Source organism: Ochotona princeps, chromosome 1 (assembly GCF_030435755.1).
Source record: "Ochotona princeps isolate mOchPri1 chromosome 1, mOchPri1.hap1, whole genome shotgun sequence".
Lineage (NCBI taxonomy): Eukaryota > Metazoa > Chordata > Mammalia > Lagomorpha > Ochotonidae > Ochotona > Ochotona princeps.
Window position 1 is genome coordinate 43,866,641 of NC_080832.1, and position 16,906 is coordinate 43,883,546.

The window sequence follows — 16,906 nt, forward strand, 5'->3', positions numbered from 1 at the left end:
GGCTGCAAAATCACTTGGTGTGGCCTGCCAAGACAACCACAGGTGGGACTCAAAATGCAGCAAATCTAGGGCAGGCTAATTTTTAAGTTGATAATTGTGCATGGCCTGCAGATGATATTCTAAATATCCAAATGGCCATTGGCAGAATAAAAGGCTCCCCACCCCTAGGTAGGTCCTGGCAATAGTGTTTAATAAAGCTTCTCTTTGCTGTTCAGAAGTGAAGTTAAATCTTTTGGGGGAAACAGATTCTTCTACATGACCATATAGGGAAATACCCACAACATGCTTAGACTCTTGCAATATTTTCTAGAAGATCTTCCTAACAATAATTATAGAAACACATAGACTGCAAATATATCCTTGGAGGCTATTCTTTCCCAAAGCAATTGTATTTTAAAGTTCTTTTAAAATTGGAGTTTTATAGTGCCCTTGGCTTAAGTAAATCCAAATGAGCTTTTGTTCATTAACTCCCTTATAAATGTTTCATTTGGACACAAGTCTATTATTGGGATTGATTTGATTACATAATATACGAAGAACAGCCTTTGTTTTCTGATTTTCCTTTCTAATTTAACACAAAAGGGATTAAACAGAGGTGGGGATGGAATGGAGTAATTACTGTGGGGGCTGGACTGTGTTGTGTGGGTAGCACCTGTTCCCGTTCCACTCACCTTGAACCTGACAGTCAGCCTTTTCCATACAGATCCTTTCTGCAGTCATTAATGGAAGTTAAATACGTGGCTGAATGTTTTGTGAGACCTTGGATTAAAAGACTTTTCACCTTACACCATAGTGGATTTAGTTGCTGGCTGTGGTGTTGAGATCTCATATAGGCACCCATTCAAGTTTCAGCTGCTCCACCTCCCCTCTAGCTCTGTGCCAATGTGCCTGAGAAAGCAACGGAGGATGGCCCCCATACATGGGCCTCTGCACCAATGGAGGAGAGCCAGAAGTTCTGGACTCCTGGCTTCGACCTGGCATATAGCCTTGGCTGGTGCAGCCAGTAGGGGAGTGAACCAGTGAATAGAAAGAAGGGCTCTCTCTCTCTGTCTCTCTGCCTTTGAAGTGACTAGTAACTGTTTTTTAAATAAGTTATTTGGAAGGCAGAGACACAAAGTAAGAAAGAAAGGGAAAGAGAGGGAGGGAAGAAGAGAGAGAGAAAGAGAGACCTTTTCCATCTGCTGGCTCACTCCCTAAACGGCTACAGTGACTTTTGCTTATCCAGTTTCAGATACGTGTGTCCCATAGTAGAATTCCTGGATTCAAGTCCAAACTGCACTCTGGATTCCAGCTTCTTGCTAATGCATACCCTGGGTGGTAGCGGGTTGATGGCTCAAATACATGGCATTTGCCGCCCACATGGGTGGCTTGGATTGACCTCAGGTTCCTGGCCCTCAACATGACACAACTCTGCCTGTTGCAGGCACTTGGGGAATGATACATCTCCATGGGAGAGAATGGGAAGATCTTTCTGACCTTCCATCTCTTGTGTCTCTACAATATATATGACATCAGCAAACAATAAAAATTGAGACTGTTAGGAAAGCCATGTCCTTAGAGGAACAGTGATGAGAAGGACTTGCTCCTGATTTTTGTGGGCCAGAGGTGGAGATGCGAGGTAGACCCAAGGAGTTTGGAGTTACCAGGCTAGAGTCATCATTCGTGGCCATGGAAATAGGCTAATAATGGCTTGGGCACTTTGAGAAGGTGACTTTGATTTCCTGTTACAAGGCAATCAGATGGGAGTTGCACATGTTGTTCCCTCTCCACCTCAAATCACAGTCTGCTATCTCAGTAAGTTTGCTCCCAGCCAAGGTATTCGTTCACCTGTGCCAGTTGGTCCTGGCTTTAACCTTTCTCAATGGACTTATTAACCCTTCTCTGGGTTACATTTTCAGATTCTCTTGGGTGCTTCCCTGGACTTGTCTCAAGTTGTTTCCTTCTTTCATTAACTGTTTCTTGGAGTTTTTCTCTGCCACCTGACTTTCTCCACCTGTTATCCATCCACTCATCCACTTTCTCCACCTGGCTTGCTTCTGTTTTTCCCACTGTACTAAATATACACTCTCAGAAATTACCTCTGAAATGTGGCTTCTGAGTGCAGTGTCTCACAGTGCTTATTTTCCCTGAGGTTTGTTCGGCCTTTGCTACAGTTGAAGCCCATCTCGCACATCTGGAACTCCAGGACCTTGCATTCATTCCATCCCACTCATTCTCATCAACACATTGAATACCAGTGATCTCCTTCCTCCTCCCTGCTCCGGTTCTGACCAAGAACATGTCCTCAGTTTTTCTCAAGAGTCCTCAGTGATGTCTCTCTATTGGATCTCATCCAAACCAATAGCTGTAAGAATCTTAGCAGTGCGGCCTGTGTGCAGGGCCCATCTTTCCTCTCACAGTATCCAGTACTTTCCCATTCTCTGCCTTTTGCACTTGCTATTCCTTTTGCCTGGAATTCTTTCACCATCATGTTTTGAGTAAATTAAGAAGTTGGTTATGATAATGTGCAAGGATTTTACTCATCATTAAGGAAGGGCTCATACCTTATCACCTCACTCCCACTACCCGCAAAGACACATTTTGTGTTTTCTTGGCTTTTTAAACTTTATTTTAACTAATTGAACAAATAGATTTAAATCAATCTCCATTAAAGTGCATAAATAGTACATATTGTGTTTGTGTAGCTAGTTCACTGTTATACTTCTTGTAGCAATCACAGTTCTTTGCACATAGCAGGTATGAAATTAATTTTCATTGAAGGGCAGAATGAATGAAATCGAGACTAACAAAGCTATAAAATTTAATCTAGGTATTTGGATTATTTATATTCTCAAAATATTTGAATATATTATGATTACAGTATACAGATATACAGTCTTAGTAATGTATTTTATTACTTGTACAGTGAACATACTTGATCACAAGTGAGTTAGATGTTAGTGGAACATATCTACATATTATCAGTCTGTCAATTGGCAGTCTGCATCACGTTGATAGAACAGGACTCCCATAGACTGAATGGCTTAAACAATAGGAATTGCTTCTCACAGTCTGTAAGACAAGAAGCCCAGGATCAAGGTCCCAGCCATCTTGTCCTCCAGAGAGGATGTCTTCCTGACTTGGATGCTGCTGCCTTCTTGATGTGTTCTCACGGCAGAGTGCAGAGGGAAGCCCTTGGGCAGCAATCCATCCTCAGGGGTCCACCATGATAATCCCGTCTAAACCTGGCCCTCGTAGAGGTCCCATCCACACCCCTGAAGGCATCACATTTGGAGCTTTAGGCTTCAGTGTACAAATTTTGGAAGATATAGTTCCGTCCACAGCAGCCAAACATGCTGAAACTACTTTTTTTTTAAACTTAAGTATCTTAAAAACTACAATCTAAAATAAATTGTTCTCATTTTACCTGTGGGGTAAACTCTGAAAATGCTCATAGAAAAAGTAAAAACTACTCTTGCTTAAGCATCATGAAATGTTAGTTTCAATTGTGCATTATTGGAATATAATGGTACAATGAAGAGACTCTGAAGTGATTCAGGAATTTTTTACATTCCATGAATGTTCATAATTCCACAAAAACTGCAAATGTCTCTTAATATCTGATAAAATATTAGATAAAAAGAGATTTTAGTGAGATTTCTTTACATATTTGGAGAATAGTAGCTAATTTCATAGATGAAGTTCCTTTTAAAATAAACCTCAATCTTATGTAAATAAATGATACATTTAAAAAATCCTAAGTCTTAGTGTTTTGTATGTTTTGAGAAATGATTACATAACATTTTTAAAAAATTCAGAGACCATTGTTGTGGCCCAGTACATTAAACTGCTTGCTGCCTGCAACTCTGGCTTCCCATCAGTATCTGTTTGAGCCCTATCGTCTGTCCTTGCCATCTGGCTTCCTACAGCCAGCTGGACAGTGAACCGGTGGATGGAAGATCTCTGTCTCTCCCTTTATTTCTGTAATTCTGCCTTTCAAATAAATAAAAAAAAACTCTTTATAAAAAGAATCAAATTTCAGTGATGCATTGATCCTATAACAGTGATATCACTGGAATAGAAGAAGTAGAATAGTGAATATTTAAGAAACTTAAAGCTTAGGGCAGTATAAGAAGGTTAAAAAAATTCAGTTTGGGTAAAGTTCTGCTTCAAGTTATATTTTCTGTGTGTTCAAAGAGTCTAAGGATTTTTTAATGATGTTAACATAAGTAATAATCATAGAAAGGTACTATGATTAATGGTTATCTTTCTAATTATATAGAAAAATAAACAATTGGGAAGTAGCATTTCCTGTCAAATTTAACTTGAAATTTGTTACATAGCATTTTAAAGTATTACAAGTTAATGATGCATTTTAAGGGATCATTTATGAGAGCAGTCTTAATTTATCATTTATCTTGGCATCTCTTTATTGTTTCTTTTAAAGTTTGTAGAATTAGAGGATACCAATTATATGGTCAGGATACAGATGGATATATTTCTTTTCTGTGCTTTGAGAATAACATAATTGAATTTCTCAGTGCATGAGTCATGGTGGAAGAATCATGGACCATTTAGTAGAGAGTAAACAATGTTAGTGCAAGTTCAGATCTTTTATTGTTCTGGTTATGGGCTGCCAGGCTAGCTGAGTAGGTGGCTTGCAGAAATCCGCTATTGGAGAGGGGTATCAGCTGCAGGCAATACAGAAACAAGCAGACATACCTGAGCTCCGGTGAAACTAGGCAAGACAAGCAGCAACCATATTTGGCTTGCAGATTGTAGTTCATTGATCCACCATGGTCAGCTGTTCTGTTTACTTTCCTTTAATCCTGTTCTAACTTAATTCCAACCACTGGTCCCCTTTAGTTTTATCTTTCAGTACTTGTGCACCCTTTGAGTGCTGTCAAGCTCTTACAGGTTCAGTTTCTTTCCTAGATTGTTTTCAAATTCTCTTATACATCTTCCAACCTTGATATTAAATCCTTCAGAATTTAATTAAACATGTAGTGATTTTCCAGAGGAGTGATGGATGGTAAGGAAATGGAGGTGATGGGTGAATGATTCCTCTGGAAGGAGGCAGGACTTAAGCAGACTCTTCAAAGGCTTGAGGGAAATGAAATATTAAAAACAGAAGAGTGTTTCAGTAAGTTGTTGAGAAGGGAAAGCTCACAAACTACCCTACTCCCATGAATGTGGAATCCCATCACAGACTGGTCTTGCTCAAAATGGTTATTTGGAAGAAAGTGCTGAATGTGTGACTTGGCCTCTCTTCCTTGGTTTCTCTTCTTTAAAAGTCTCTCTTCCTCCCATGTGATTAGTGTGATGAATGGGGATGGTGCTGAAGTGCTCTGCAAGGCCTGTGGTGTGTGCCACTTAGGCTGTGGCTGCTCTGGCAAATGAGCTTCTCTGGCTAGTTGGCTTCTTTAGTCAGTGGCTATTTAAGATAGGAAAATTGCATATGTGTTTTTTCTGTTCTTACATTCAATACAACACAGACCACTTTACCAGTCATCATCAAATTGAGTTCAAGTTTTATCCAACAGCTAGTTTTCAGAGTACCGACTGAGTGTCTTATAATTCAGTTCTGATGCCATACTTGGAGCTAGTGTACACTCCCACAGGTTAAGGTCTGCATCCAACAAGTCATATCCCATTTCAAATATACTTCTGACCAGTGGGCTGTAAGTCAGGGATTCCTACATCCCCCTTCTTGGGCTCAGTTAATTTGCTAGAGCAGTCTACAGAGCTCAGAGAAATATATTTAGTCATTTGTTTTAAAGGATAGCAGAAAAGATGTGGGTGAGCAACCAGATGGAAGAGTCACATAGATCAAGGTCTGTTGGCAGGGGCATGGAGCCCCACATTGTTCCTGGGCAAAATGCCTTCCCAGCACCTCCGTGTTCAGGATTCTGGAAGCTCAGAAGGCCCTGTCCTTGGGAGTTTTAACTGAGGCGGTGTTATATTGGTGTGAATCTCTCAATCATTGGCCATGAGTGACCTGTGCAACTTCCAGCCTCTCTTTTCCTTGGTGCTCAAAGTTGTAGCCCTGTAGTTACATGGTTGATTCCTGTGGAAACCAGCTCCCATCCTGAGGCTTCCACGATCCAGATGATCAAGACTCATTTCATTAGAGCAAAATTTCCTGTAGGAACTTGCAAGGTATTTAGGAATTCTGTGTTGGATGATCTCGTTACTCAGATAGTTGCAAAGATCTTAAAAGTTGTAAATCAGAAACTGGGGAGAAGAAGGGCAGAGACCAACTGTATGTCTCTTATTATATACACAGACTCCATGCAGGCTGGTTTCACTGTTGACTTGGTGGGACAGGAATTGGAAGTTGCTAGAATTTCTTGGCTTATCAGCTACCTTAAAGCTTAAAGTAAGTAAAATATAAGAAGTCCCCCATGGTGTCTGCATTAGCTCATCAGGGAAATGGTTGGAGTTGAACATCTGACATATACACAAAACAAAAATGAAAACAGAGAAGCTGTAGATAAGCACATGGTTTGTGTACATCATTGCCCATGGACCTTGCAAGGAAAGGAGTAGCTGTGACAAGGCAGCTGTTTCCCTGCTGCCTGTTAATCTTTTTGCCTTTGGTCTGATTGCATCTCAAAAAAGCTACAGTCAAACAATCCAAGTAGAAGAATTAACACAGTTAGAAAACGATATGGTTTACTTAATCCCCCCTTCTTCAAATCCATGCAGGTGATATACGCTTTGAATACTAAAAATGATGAGCATGAATCTGCAATGCAAGCCCTCAAAGATGCACATGAAGAAGAAATCCAACAAATTCTTGCGGAGACAAGAGAAAAAATATTGCAGTATAAAAGCAAAGTAACAGAGGAATTAGACCTGAAGAGGAAGATTCAGGTTTTAGAGGCCTCCTTAGAGGATCACATCAAAATGAAGCAGCAGGCTCTGACAGAATTTGAAGCATATAAGCACAGAGTTGAAGACATGCAACTTTGTGCTGAAGCCCAGCACGTCCAGCGCATAGTCACCATGTCCCGAGAGGTCGAAGAGATTAGAAGAAAGTTTGAAGAAAGATTACGGAGCTTTGGACAGCTTCAAGTGCAGTTTGAAAAAGACAAACGCCTGGCCTTGGAAGGTTTGCGAACAGCTCACAGACGGGAGATCCAGGAGCTGCTGAAGTCCCAGCAGGATCACGGTGTCTTGGTGAACAAAGGGCACGAGGAGGCTGAGGAGCTACACAGGGTGGAGGTGGAGGCCTTAAACAGAACGCTGGAGGAGCTGCGGCTGGAGAAGACAAGGCTGATTGAAGATTATGAAGGCAAGCTTAGTAAAGCTCAGTGCTTTTATGAACGGGAGCTCGATACACTGAAAAGGTCACAGCTCTTTACAGCGGAAAGCCTACAGGCTAGCAAAGAAAAGGAAGCTGAGCTTAGAAAGGAATTTCAGGGACAGGAAGCCGTGTTACGAAAAACCATAGGAAAACTAAAGACAGAGTTGCAAATGGTACAGGATGAAGCTGGGAGTCTTCTGGACAAATGCCAGAAACTTCAGGTGGCTCTGGCTGCAGCCGAGAACAATGTCCAGGTAAGCACAGCGGGGTGTGTACAGCATCCGGGCTTTCTCGAGTGTGCTGTTAGAACACCTGAAGGCTCTTCTAAAGGTGCGTGAAAAATGCATAATTTTCCATGAACTTTTTCAGATCCCTTTCTATTCATTTTATGGACTAGAAAGCAGTCTTGTGGGCTTAGGATTAACTTTATTCTATTCCCAACACTTGAAATTTTGTTTTTTCACTTTCCCTTTTCCTACGTTTCTTTTGTGAGAAAAATCAATGAGTGGATCATTTTATCTCCGAATTTCAGATATCGAAGGCCCCAAAATATAAGCTGTAACCTTGATGGTTGTTTAGGAAAGGGTGTTACTTAAAGAAAATGATAGTGCTTTGATAAGTGGTTTATGAAAGTTAAAATATTGAGCTGAGTATTTCATTAATTTCTTTCAGAAATAATGATTTACTCACTGATATTCAGACATCAAACAAAGCGCTGGCTACTTTATGAACCATAATAGAGATGTGACACAAGCCTGAAAAAAAGACAAAATTTTCTCCAAGTTTTGTTTTGCTGTCATAAAAATTTTGATAGCTATGTTTTGAATATCTGTGTATGATTAGAATGGATTTGAAAGGACAGAAGAGTCTTTTCTGACTAAACTCGTGAAAAGATTAACTTATAATTGTCACCAGTACATACATATAGGGTCCTCACAAAGTCCATGGAAAATACATATATGAAAAAAGCTATGGCTTTCAAATTTTTTTGCACCAAAAACGTAATTTTAAAATTGTGTTTTTCACAAACTTTTGAAATAACTCTATACTTACAGATTTAAATTGCGGTATATTTGAGTGGGAATTTTGAACAAGAGATAGTGAATGCTTATAATTTAAGTGCATTCTTTAGCACGGTATCATTCTTGCGTTTTAGTAATGGCTATGTAATGTTTCTTAGGTCCTTCAAAAACAGCTTGATGATGCCAAGGAGGGAGAAATGGCCTTATTAAGCAAGCACAAGGAAGTGGAAAGTGAGCTAGCAGCTGCCAGAGAACGTTTGCAACAGCAAGCTTCAGATCTTGTCCTCAAAGCTAGTATGTCTGACCATACTTTTTGTTATAATGCTCAACTTAAACTAACATTGTTCACTCAAAATTTGTCTTGTAAGGTTTAAAATGTTTTGGGAAGGTGGGGAGCAGGTGGTCTGGTGCTATAGCATACAGATCCTCTGCCTGCAGTGCTGATACCTCATATATGGCCGTATGTTCAAGTCCCGGCTCTTAACTTCCAGTTCACCTCCTTGCTAATGGCCTGGAAAAGCAATGGAGGATGGTCTGAGACCTTGGGCCCCTGCACCCATGTGGGAGACCTGGAAGAAGCTCCTGGCTTTCAGTTTTGGAGCAACTCAGCTCTGGTGTTGCAGCCGTTTGGGGAGTGACCCAGCAGATGGAAGATCTCTCTCTTTCTGTCTTTCTTTTTCATGTCTCTGATTTGCAACTAAAAATAAATCCTTGAAACAGTTAGTTGGACAATGAATGTGCTTAAGGACTTGAACATCAAACTAATTAATCATTAGATAAGCAAATTATAGCTTATTTTTATTTTAGGAGTATGTTTTTCTATATTAATAGTATGTAAAACCACTAATAACTTAGTCACTAAAAGAAAAATGACTTTAAAAAGAAAGAAATTGCATCATTTGTGACAAAATGGATGGATCTGGAGAACATTGTACTAGAGTGACATAAGCCAGGGCTAGAAAAACAATTTTTCCCTTATACCTGGAGAATGAAACAATCAGACTCACAAAAGCAGATAGTAGAATGGTGTTTATCAAGGACTAAGTAGGTAGAGGGAATTGGAAGACAAAATCCAGAGGGTACAAATCCCCAATGAGATGGGAGTTGTATTTAAAAACCAAATGAAACAAAATAGGTACTACACAGGCTGGTTAGTGCAGTTGATGGTTGAAGACTGTATACGTTAGTGTCACCTGGAAGGTTGACTCTCACCGTGAAACTTTTGTGTTATTAAATATAAACTATTTTGCACCACAGAACAATTGTTTTTTTTTTAACTAAATAGATTTTCTTTTGGGTGCACAGGTCACATTGGAATGCTTCAAGCAACTCAGATGACCCAGGAGGTTACGATAAAAGATTTAGAATCAGAAAAATCGAGAGCCAACGAGAGATTATCTCAGCTTGAAGAGGAAAGAGCTTTTCTGCAAAGCAAAACTCGAAGTCTGGATGAAGAACAAAAGCAGCAGATTCTGGAACTGGAGCAGGTGAGGAGTGATGCTTGATCCTTCCTGAGAAAGGGAAGGAAGGGACAGGCCATTCCTCTGACAGCAGAGTTGGTGTATTTGGAATGGTTACTCTTACTCTACAGCAGCATTACTTCTCTTATAGTTGTTTTGTTTGTTTGTTTTTATCTTAAATAAAGAATGATGTAAAGTTAAACTATCCCTTATCACAGATATTTGCAAAATATGTTTGCAATAGTCTGTGGTACAAGGAGCATAATTTCAACCTTTTCCAAGTTAGAAATTGAATAAACTGTTACTTCAGTGGTGTCTACATTTATTGTGGGTTGCTCTGACTAGGCTGCAGCTCCCACTGGTTTATGTGAGGACTGAGTATGTGCTGGGCAGAACCAGCCTGGACCGCAACACCCATTGGTTCCAGTGGAAGATAGGGCTGGAAACAGAACCAACCCAGCAATTGCAAGCACCAGCTGACTGGGGCGATGGACTGTGTCAGGCCCTGTACTGGCAAGCACACACAAGAATCTGGTCTGGGATCACCTCAGACAAAATTTTTTTTGAAATCTCCCTAATCAAACTGCCAGACTCAGAACCCTAACCATGAAAAGACAGAGGACAGAACAAGTCAATCAACCACATCATCTCTATGTTGGCAGTGAAAAACTGGGCAAGCAGAGACTCTGTGATGGACTATGTCAATCAGTGGATTCTTCAACCATCTCATCGTGCTTGGAGTGGCGAGATTGGCAGCAATTCATAATCTGATTTTCTTGCATTTTTCTGGCTGCCATGGCCAGGTCTGGGTGACCTCCAGTAACCACCACCAGACCCGCCTTCACAGCTCTGGTTTTCGTATTTGCCAGCCCCTGTTGTATCCTAGCTCAGCCCAGCCTGTAGCCCATTTAGCTCTTGTGCATACCTTTGGGGTACTATGACTTAGCTCCGCCCCCTCTGCCTTCATACCTCATCCTCACTTATGCCGACAGTTGCCTTTGCTGTATCTAGGTTTTCCCATGCCCAACCCTGGTTCTCATGCTCTCTAGTGATAGATACAGCCTGGCAAGGGAATGCTTACAGTTCCTGTTCCAGACATGTTCCCAGTCCCAGATCTTAAACCTGCCAGGGGGTACTTCAGTCTTGCTTGATATGACTCGCACTTAAATGCCAACACTTTCCAGCTGGAGCTGCAGCCTTGCCCAGCTGACCCATACCCATCCTGTTCTTGTGCATGCCTATCCCAGCCTGGCCCACCCACAGCCTGGCTGCCCACATCCTAGCTCTCATGCTCACCAGTGGAAGCAGTGGCCCAGCAAAGCAGTCTCTGAAGTTTCCTGACCTGGCTCACTCCTAGCCCCAGGTCTTGCATGTGTCAGCACAGGCTTTGCCCCAGTCTGAGATGGTCTGTCCCCAGACTTGGCATTTGCCAGTAGGTACTACAGCCTGGCTCAGCTTGGCCCATGCCCATTCCTGGTTCTTGCTGTTGAGTGCATTAGCCTAGCCCAGTATGGCTAATCCCAGGCCCTCATGTGAACTGTTGAGTATTGTAGTTCAATCCAGTCTGACTTGCACTTTGTCCTGACTTCCACTCATGCCAGTGTGTGCTGTGGACTGACCCCACCTGGCTTGCCCTAGACCCAGCTCACATGTGCCAACAGGTGCTGCAAACCAGCCTGCACTAGCCTGCTCCCAGCCACAGGTTTCATATTCACCAGTGGGAGATACAGCCTTGCAGGGAATTTGCACATTCCCCTAACAGTTCCACTTCAAGCAACAGATCTTGCACGTACCCAGACTTATGTGAACAGTCCCCAGTACTGGTTTTACTGGCATGTACTGTGGTCTAGCCTTATTGGCCTATATGCGTTCCAGTTCTCACCAGTGGGTGCTAAAGCCTAACTCAGCCTGGCCCACTCCTAAACCAATCCCTCATGTGGAACAGTAGGTGCTGTAGCCTAGCCTGAACTATCCCTCACCCATCTTGGCTCCCATGATTAACAGTGGGTGCTGGAGCCCAACACAGTCTGGCCTGCTCCCAGTCCCAGTCCACATGTATGCTAATGAGTGCTGGAGCCTCAGCCTGCTCCGTCCACAGCTCCAGCTCTTGCATTCACCAGTGGGAAAACAGGCCAGCCTGGGAGTTCTAAGAGTTCCCGTATCCTATCAGACCCATTCACAGTCCCAGGGCTTGCATGTGCCTGGCAGGGCCCATCTGCAATCTCAGCTCTTGTTGGTGGGTGTTGCAGCCCAGCCCAGCAAGGCATGGCACACACCCTGTCCTGGCTCTCCTGTGTGCCAATGAGTGTTGAGCCCTGGCCCGGCCCAGCCTATCACCAGACAGTGCGCACAAGAGCACTGGCAGATGCTGTAGACATGCCTGTCCTGTCCCATCTCTAGCGCCAGTGGGAGCTGCTGGAAGGCGTAAGAGAGTTTCCCAAGTTCTTCTACTAGGCCTGTTCCCAGGCCTGGATATCATCAGTGGCAGCAGGAGTAGCAGCCCTCCCTAGCATGGTTTGCCCCTAGTCCCAGCGTTCACATATTCCATTGGATGCTGCGGACTGGTCCTGTCCACTCTCCTTCCAGCTTCAGCTCCCACAAGTGTCAGGTGAGTTCTCTGGTCCAGTCTGGATCAATCCATCATTAACCCCAGCTCTCCTTGTAAACTGGTGTGTGCTGCAGTTCCACAGAGGCAAGCCCACAGCTCCCTACAGAATCTGCCCCCAGACCTGTTTCTCTCACATTCTGGTGAGTGCTGCAACCCAACCTGGCATGGCTCACCCTACTCCAAAACTCGAGGGCTGGTACTGTAGCCTAGCCTAGCCAGGCATGCCCCCAATTCTCAGCTTCTGTGTGTGCTATCAGGTGGTGGCAAATACTGTTTTGCTCTGCCACGTGGGCAGGTGCCTTGGCCTGACCCTGATATGCCCACTGGTTCCCCCCTTATAAACTACTCTATCTCAGCTCCTTCACCTACCTGTGAGTGCAGTAGCTCAGTTTATGGAAGACCCCAGAAGTCATTCACTCCCTATCAGACTTGCCTATAGCCATTCTCACCCTAATATGTTCTCAGACCCTCTTTCCTGGGACAGTATGCAACCCTCCCCTCTTTCACCTCCTCTCACCTGGGGGCCAGGGTCATGTGTCATGGCGTGGAGTTCCCCACCTTCCCCACTTATCTTTTTAAAAACAAACAAAAATAAACAACTATGCTGGCATACTGGTATAGTTACACAGATTTGGCGTTAACAGTTCCAGGATACCCATCAGCTACTGGCTGCTTTTCTCCCAGCAGTATAACATTTGCCTAGGAACAAGGCAACTTAGGCAGTTGCCTACAGCTTGGGAGTGTGTACACACAGGATACTTTTCTCTTGTAAGCTTGCAGAGGAGCTAATTCACTTTTGTTCTAACCCAATAATGATGTGTTTTATCCCTTGGTTTATAATTTTTTATTTGGGGGGCCAGTATTAGAGAAGTGTGGGTTAAGCTGCCACTTGTGAAACTGGCATCTCATGTTGGAATCCCATTTGGAGTGCTGTGCTTCCTGCCTGGCTTCTTGCACATGTACCCATGGAGGCAGTGGAAGATGGTCCAAGGACTTGGGCCTTTGCTGCCCGTGTGGGAGGTTTAGATTGCATTCCTGATCTTTGCTTTAGCCTAGCAGTGGCATTTATTTGGGGGAATAAATCAGCAGGTGAAGTTTCTCTCTCTCTCTCTCTTGCTCACCTTCTTTGTCATTCTGCCTTTCAAATAAATCAAATAGATAGATAAATAAATCCCCAAACTAAAATAGACTTTTTGGTTTTGTTTGTTCCCTTCTGTTTATTTTGAAAATACCGTGTACTTATTCTCATGTTTCAGAGTCCAGTTTCCTTAGCACTTGATTCATTCAAGTTTGCGTATTTTTAGGCTGTTCAGAAATACTAACAGCAATAGTGAAAAAAGCAGGTACCAATTATTGATCTTGTTTTAATTCTAGCAAGTAAATGATGCGAAAAGAACCCAGCAAGAATATTATGAAATGGAACTTAAAAACCTGCAAAACAGATTGGAAGGGGAGGTGACTCAATTAAATGAGGCCCATTCTAAGACTTTGGAAGAATTAGCTTTGAAGCACCATATGGCAATTGAGGCTGTCCACAGTAATGCAATCAGGGATAAGAAAAAGCTGCAAATGGTGAGTAAAAATTTGTAAATTAATGGAATTTCTGTGATGGTCCAGTGTGACCTCTATTGAGATGCGATGATTTGGATCATTTTGAGGACTGCTTTTGTGAAACCATTTTTTAAATCATGGTTCAGAAGGTAAAAAACACTCAAGTTCTTAACGTGAGATGCAGTCTGCTGAGTTTATTGGGGATGCTGCCATTTGATGTAAGGCATCATGGGAACACTTTCTGGATCCTGAGCTCTTTGTAAGACAGCGAAATAAGCGTGCTCCACAGGAAGCCCAAGCTAGTTGTACCACATCATGTTTTGTGGATAGTCTCCTTCCCTTAAGTTTTTTGCTTGTTTTCTTCTCCAAGTAATCAGCTTGCTATTAGCAGCGTATGAGAGACACTAGTTTGTCTTTGAAGGAACATAATGTCTAGCCAACCTGGGCTTCCCCAGAGCTCTTTGTTTCCGAGCCCCCAGAGCTCTGCTCAGGCTGCCCATCTGCCAGAAAGATTTGTTCTATCTCAAGAGTGTTTATGCGAGCTGACTGAGAACAAGTGTTGAGTTCCCAGCCATGCCCAAGCATATGGTGATAAATAAATATTAGGGATTACCATCTCCTACTGCAAGCCAGACATGCCAGGCATGTTTGGGTTGTATCATTTCATTAGGTCCTCAGACCCTGCTGTTGGTTTGATTGTACTGCCTCACTTACTGAAGAGAGCTGTGCGCAGGCACATGCAGCTAGCAAAACACAGTCAGCTTTGGACTCAGATCCTAGCTCTCGAAGGGCCCAAGGCATTTCAACTCCACATCACATAGACGTTGATTAATGATGGTTGTTATGTGGCTCACATAGTAGGACTTTACAATTGACAAAAAGCTTTCTTTTTACACTGCTTAATCCTTAAGGCTTAGAGATTCGTATCATTATTAGGTAGATGGTGAGATAGGTTTAATAAACCTGAACGATTTACTCAGCATCACAAACCTTATAAGTAGACAAGACAGGATGGAAATTGCGACTTCCTACTTCATTATGTGTTTTTCTGATGGGGACTTGTTGGAAAAACATTTAAAACTAAATTAACTTAATTTAAAATTCAAGTAAAATTTGTTGTTATAATGTTACAACTTTCTAAACTTACTCCTCAATGTTTATGCAACCAGAGACAAAATTTAATGGCGCATAATTATTTTCTGAAGATTGTGATTGCAGTTTTCTCTGTGCCAACTCGCTGTGCTATTCTAGGACCAGTTCTGCAACTTTAATTACATGGTGTATGTGTGTGCTCAGGGGCTCCAGATGCATGCACCAAATGCTTAAGGTGTTTTGTAGTGAGCTGTCTGGTGGAAGCTGCTACTTTTGTAAATTCTTCCTAGCTCTCTTTTAATTACTGTTTTTCAGTTTTACGTCTTTTTTTTTTTTTTCCACTTCGGCTGCTGCTTCTAATACTGGCATATTTAAATTGCATGTGTCCTGCCTTCACCTTCCTTTATTTCTGTATAATTTAAAAGCCAGAATCAAGGCATCTTTCATCAGTGTCATTATTACTTCATTGCTTCACTCCTGATGTTCCACTCACCTGATTAAATTTTAATTTTCGAACTACACAAAAACCTGCTTTAGCTACTTACCTGACTTACAGTCTTTCTGTAAGTCATGGTTGCCAAAATGCAGGTGAAATGAGATTTCGTGTATGTGGATGCATTTGGAAACTTGCTGCTTCATTTCTGTCTATCCTGTTTAGCTGATGTCTGGCCTTCTGTGGAAACCTTTGCTTTTCCATGGTTGTCTTTCTCTAACATCAAATTAACTTTTAGAGAAACTTTAGCTGAAGATAACTTTGCCTCACCTCATTAGGTACCACTCGTTCTATACTTCCCGTGGTAATTCTATCACCCCTCCAGTCTGAAAGCTGGTGTGTGTGAAAGAGTTAATACAGCAGGAGTAAGCAGTGACTCACAGTGCTGAACTCTTAATGTATGCAGTGTGGTTTATGATGAATACCTGCTTTCCTCTGGGAGTCTGGAATTTTGGTACCAAGAAAAAGATACAGTTAAAACAAAACTAAGCAAAAACCTGGGACCTGAGCACCTCATAACTACCCTAGCAGATACTGCATTTCACATGAGCTGTCACACTTGCTGGAGGGATTACGCAGGTCCTGTGTGAGAGGGCTCCTGGAAGCTCGGCCTGATGTCCTGCAGAATTTTTCCCACGTGCCCCAAACGTGATTAGACACTGATGCCTGTGAGTCACAGCAAATCATCAAAGCTGGGTTTGTTTCAGGGTCCCCTGACAGGGAACTGCATTGTTACTACTCGTAAATTTAACATTAGGGGAACACTGAACCGCTGGGAACCTGCCCTGCTTCCCTGGAATCTCTGTGCTGTTTAGAGTGTGCCTTTTATGCAATACTGAGCTCTGCTCCTGTTCTACCACCTCTCCTTTTTGGTACACTTCTTCAAGCTGTTCCTGGGAATTGCTGCCTCTCTAAAGGTTTTCCCACTGAGCTAGACATTATTAATTCCTCATTTTACTCCTGTCTCTGCATGTATGTCTGCCCTTGGTATTCTTTCGTTATGTGCTACGATGCATTTATAGTGGGGAGGCACATTTCATATTGCCTTAGTATCTCAAGAATGAAGTAGTCTGCCAAGAAACTTGTGCTTGGTCGTCAGTAAGTATTAATTTTACTAGTTCTGCTCTTCAGATGCCTTAATTTGGTGCTATTGTAATTCCCCTCTGGGTTCTAGTACTGGATCATTGAGTTCCAGAAATGATAATGTACTTTGATTTTTATGTAAATACAAAGGACTTCTAAAGATATAGATTTTTATGTCTCATCAGATAATTTTTTAATCACATTTTTCTTAGTTAAAGCTTGTTCTAGACCAGTAATATATTCTTATTATTTAAAAATTATCTAATGATAATTAAGGGCACAGCCAATTTGAAGTACAAACTATCAAGA

General features: G+C 42.2%; 1 protein-coding gene across 1 annotated transcript in view; it reads left to right on the forward strand.

Annotated features, from left to right (window-relative positions):
- FAM184A (family with sequence similarity 184 member A) overlaps window positions 1–16,906 on the forward strand; it is a 106,954-nt gene that overhangs the window by 36,956 nt on the left and 53,092 nt on the right. Inside the window, exons 2-5 of the mRNA XM_058680370.1 lie at window positions 6,688–7,542; window positions 8,469–8,604; window positions 9,616–9,797; window positions 13,753–13,950. Coding sequence (XP_058536353.1) covers window positions 6,688–7,542; window positions 8,469–8,604; window positions 9,616–9,797; window positions 13,753–13,950 — 1,371 coding nt within the window. The remainder of the gene's footprint in view (window positions 1–6,687; window positions 7,543–8,468; window positions 8,605–9,615; window positions 9,798–13,752; window positions 13,951–16,906) is intronic.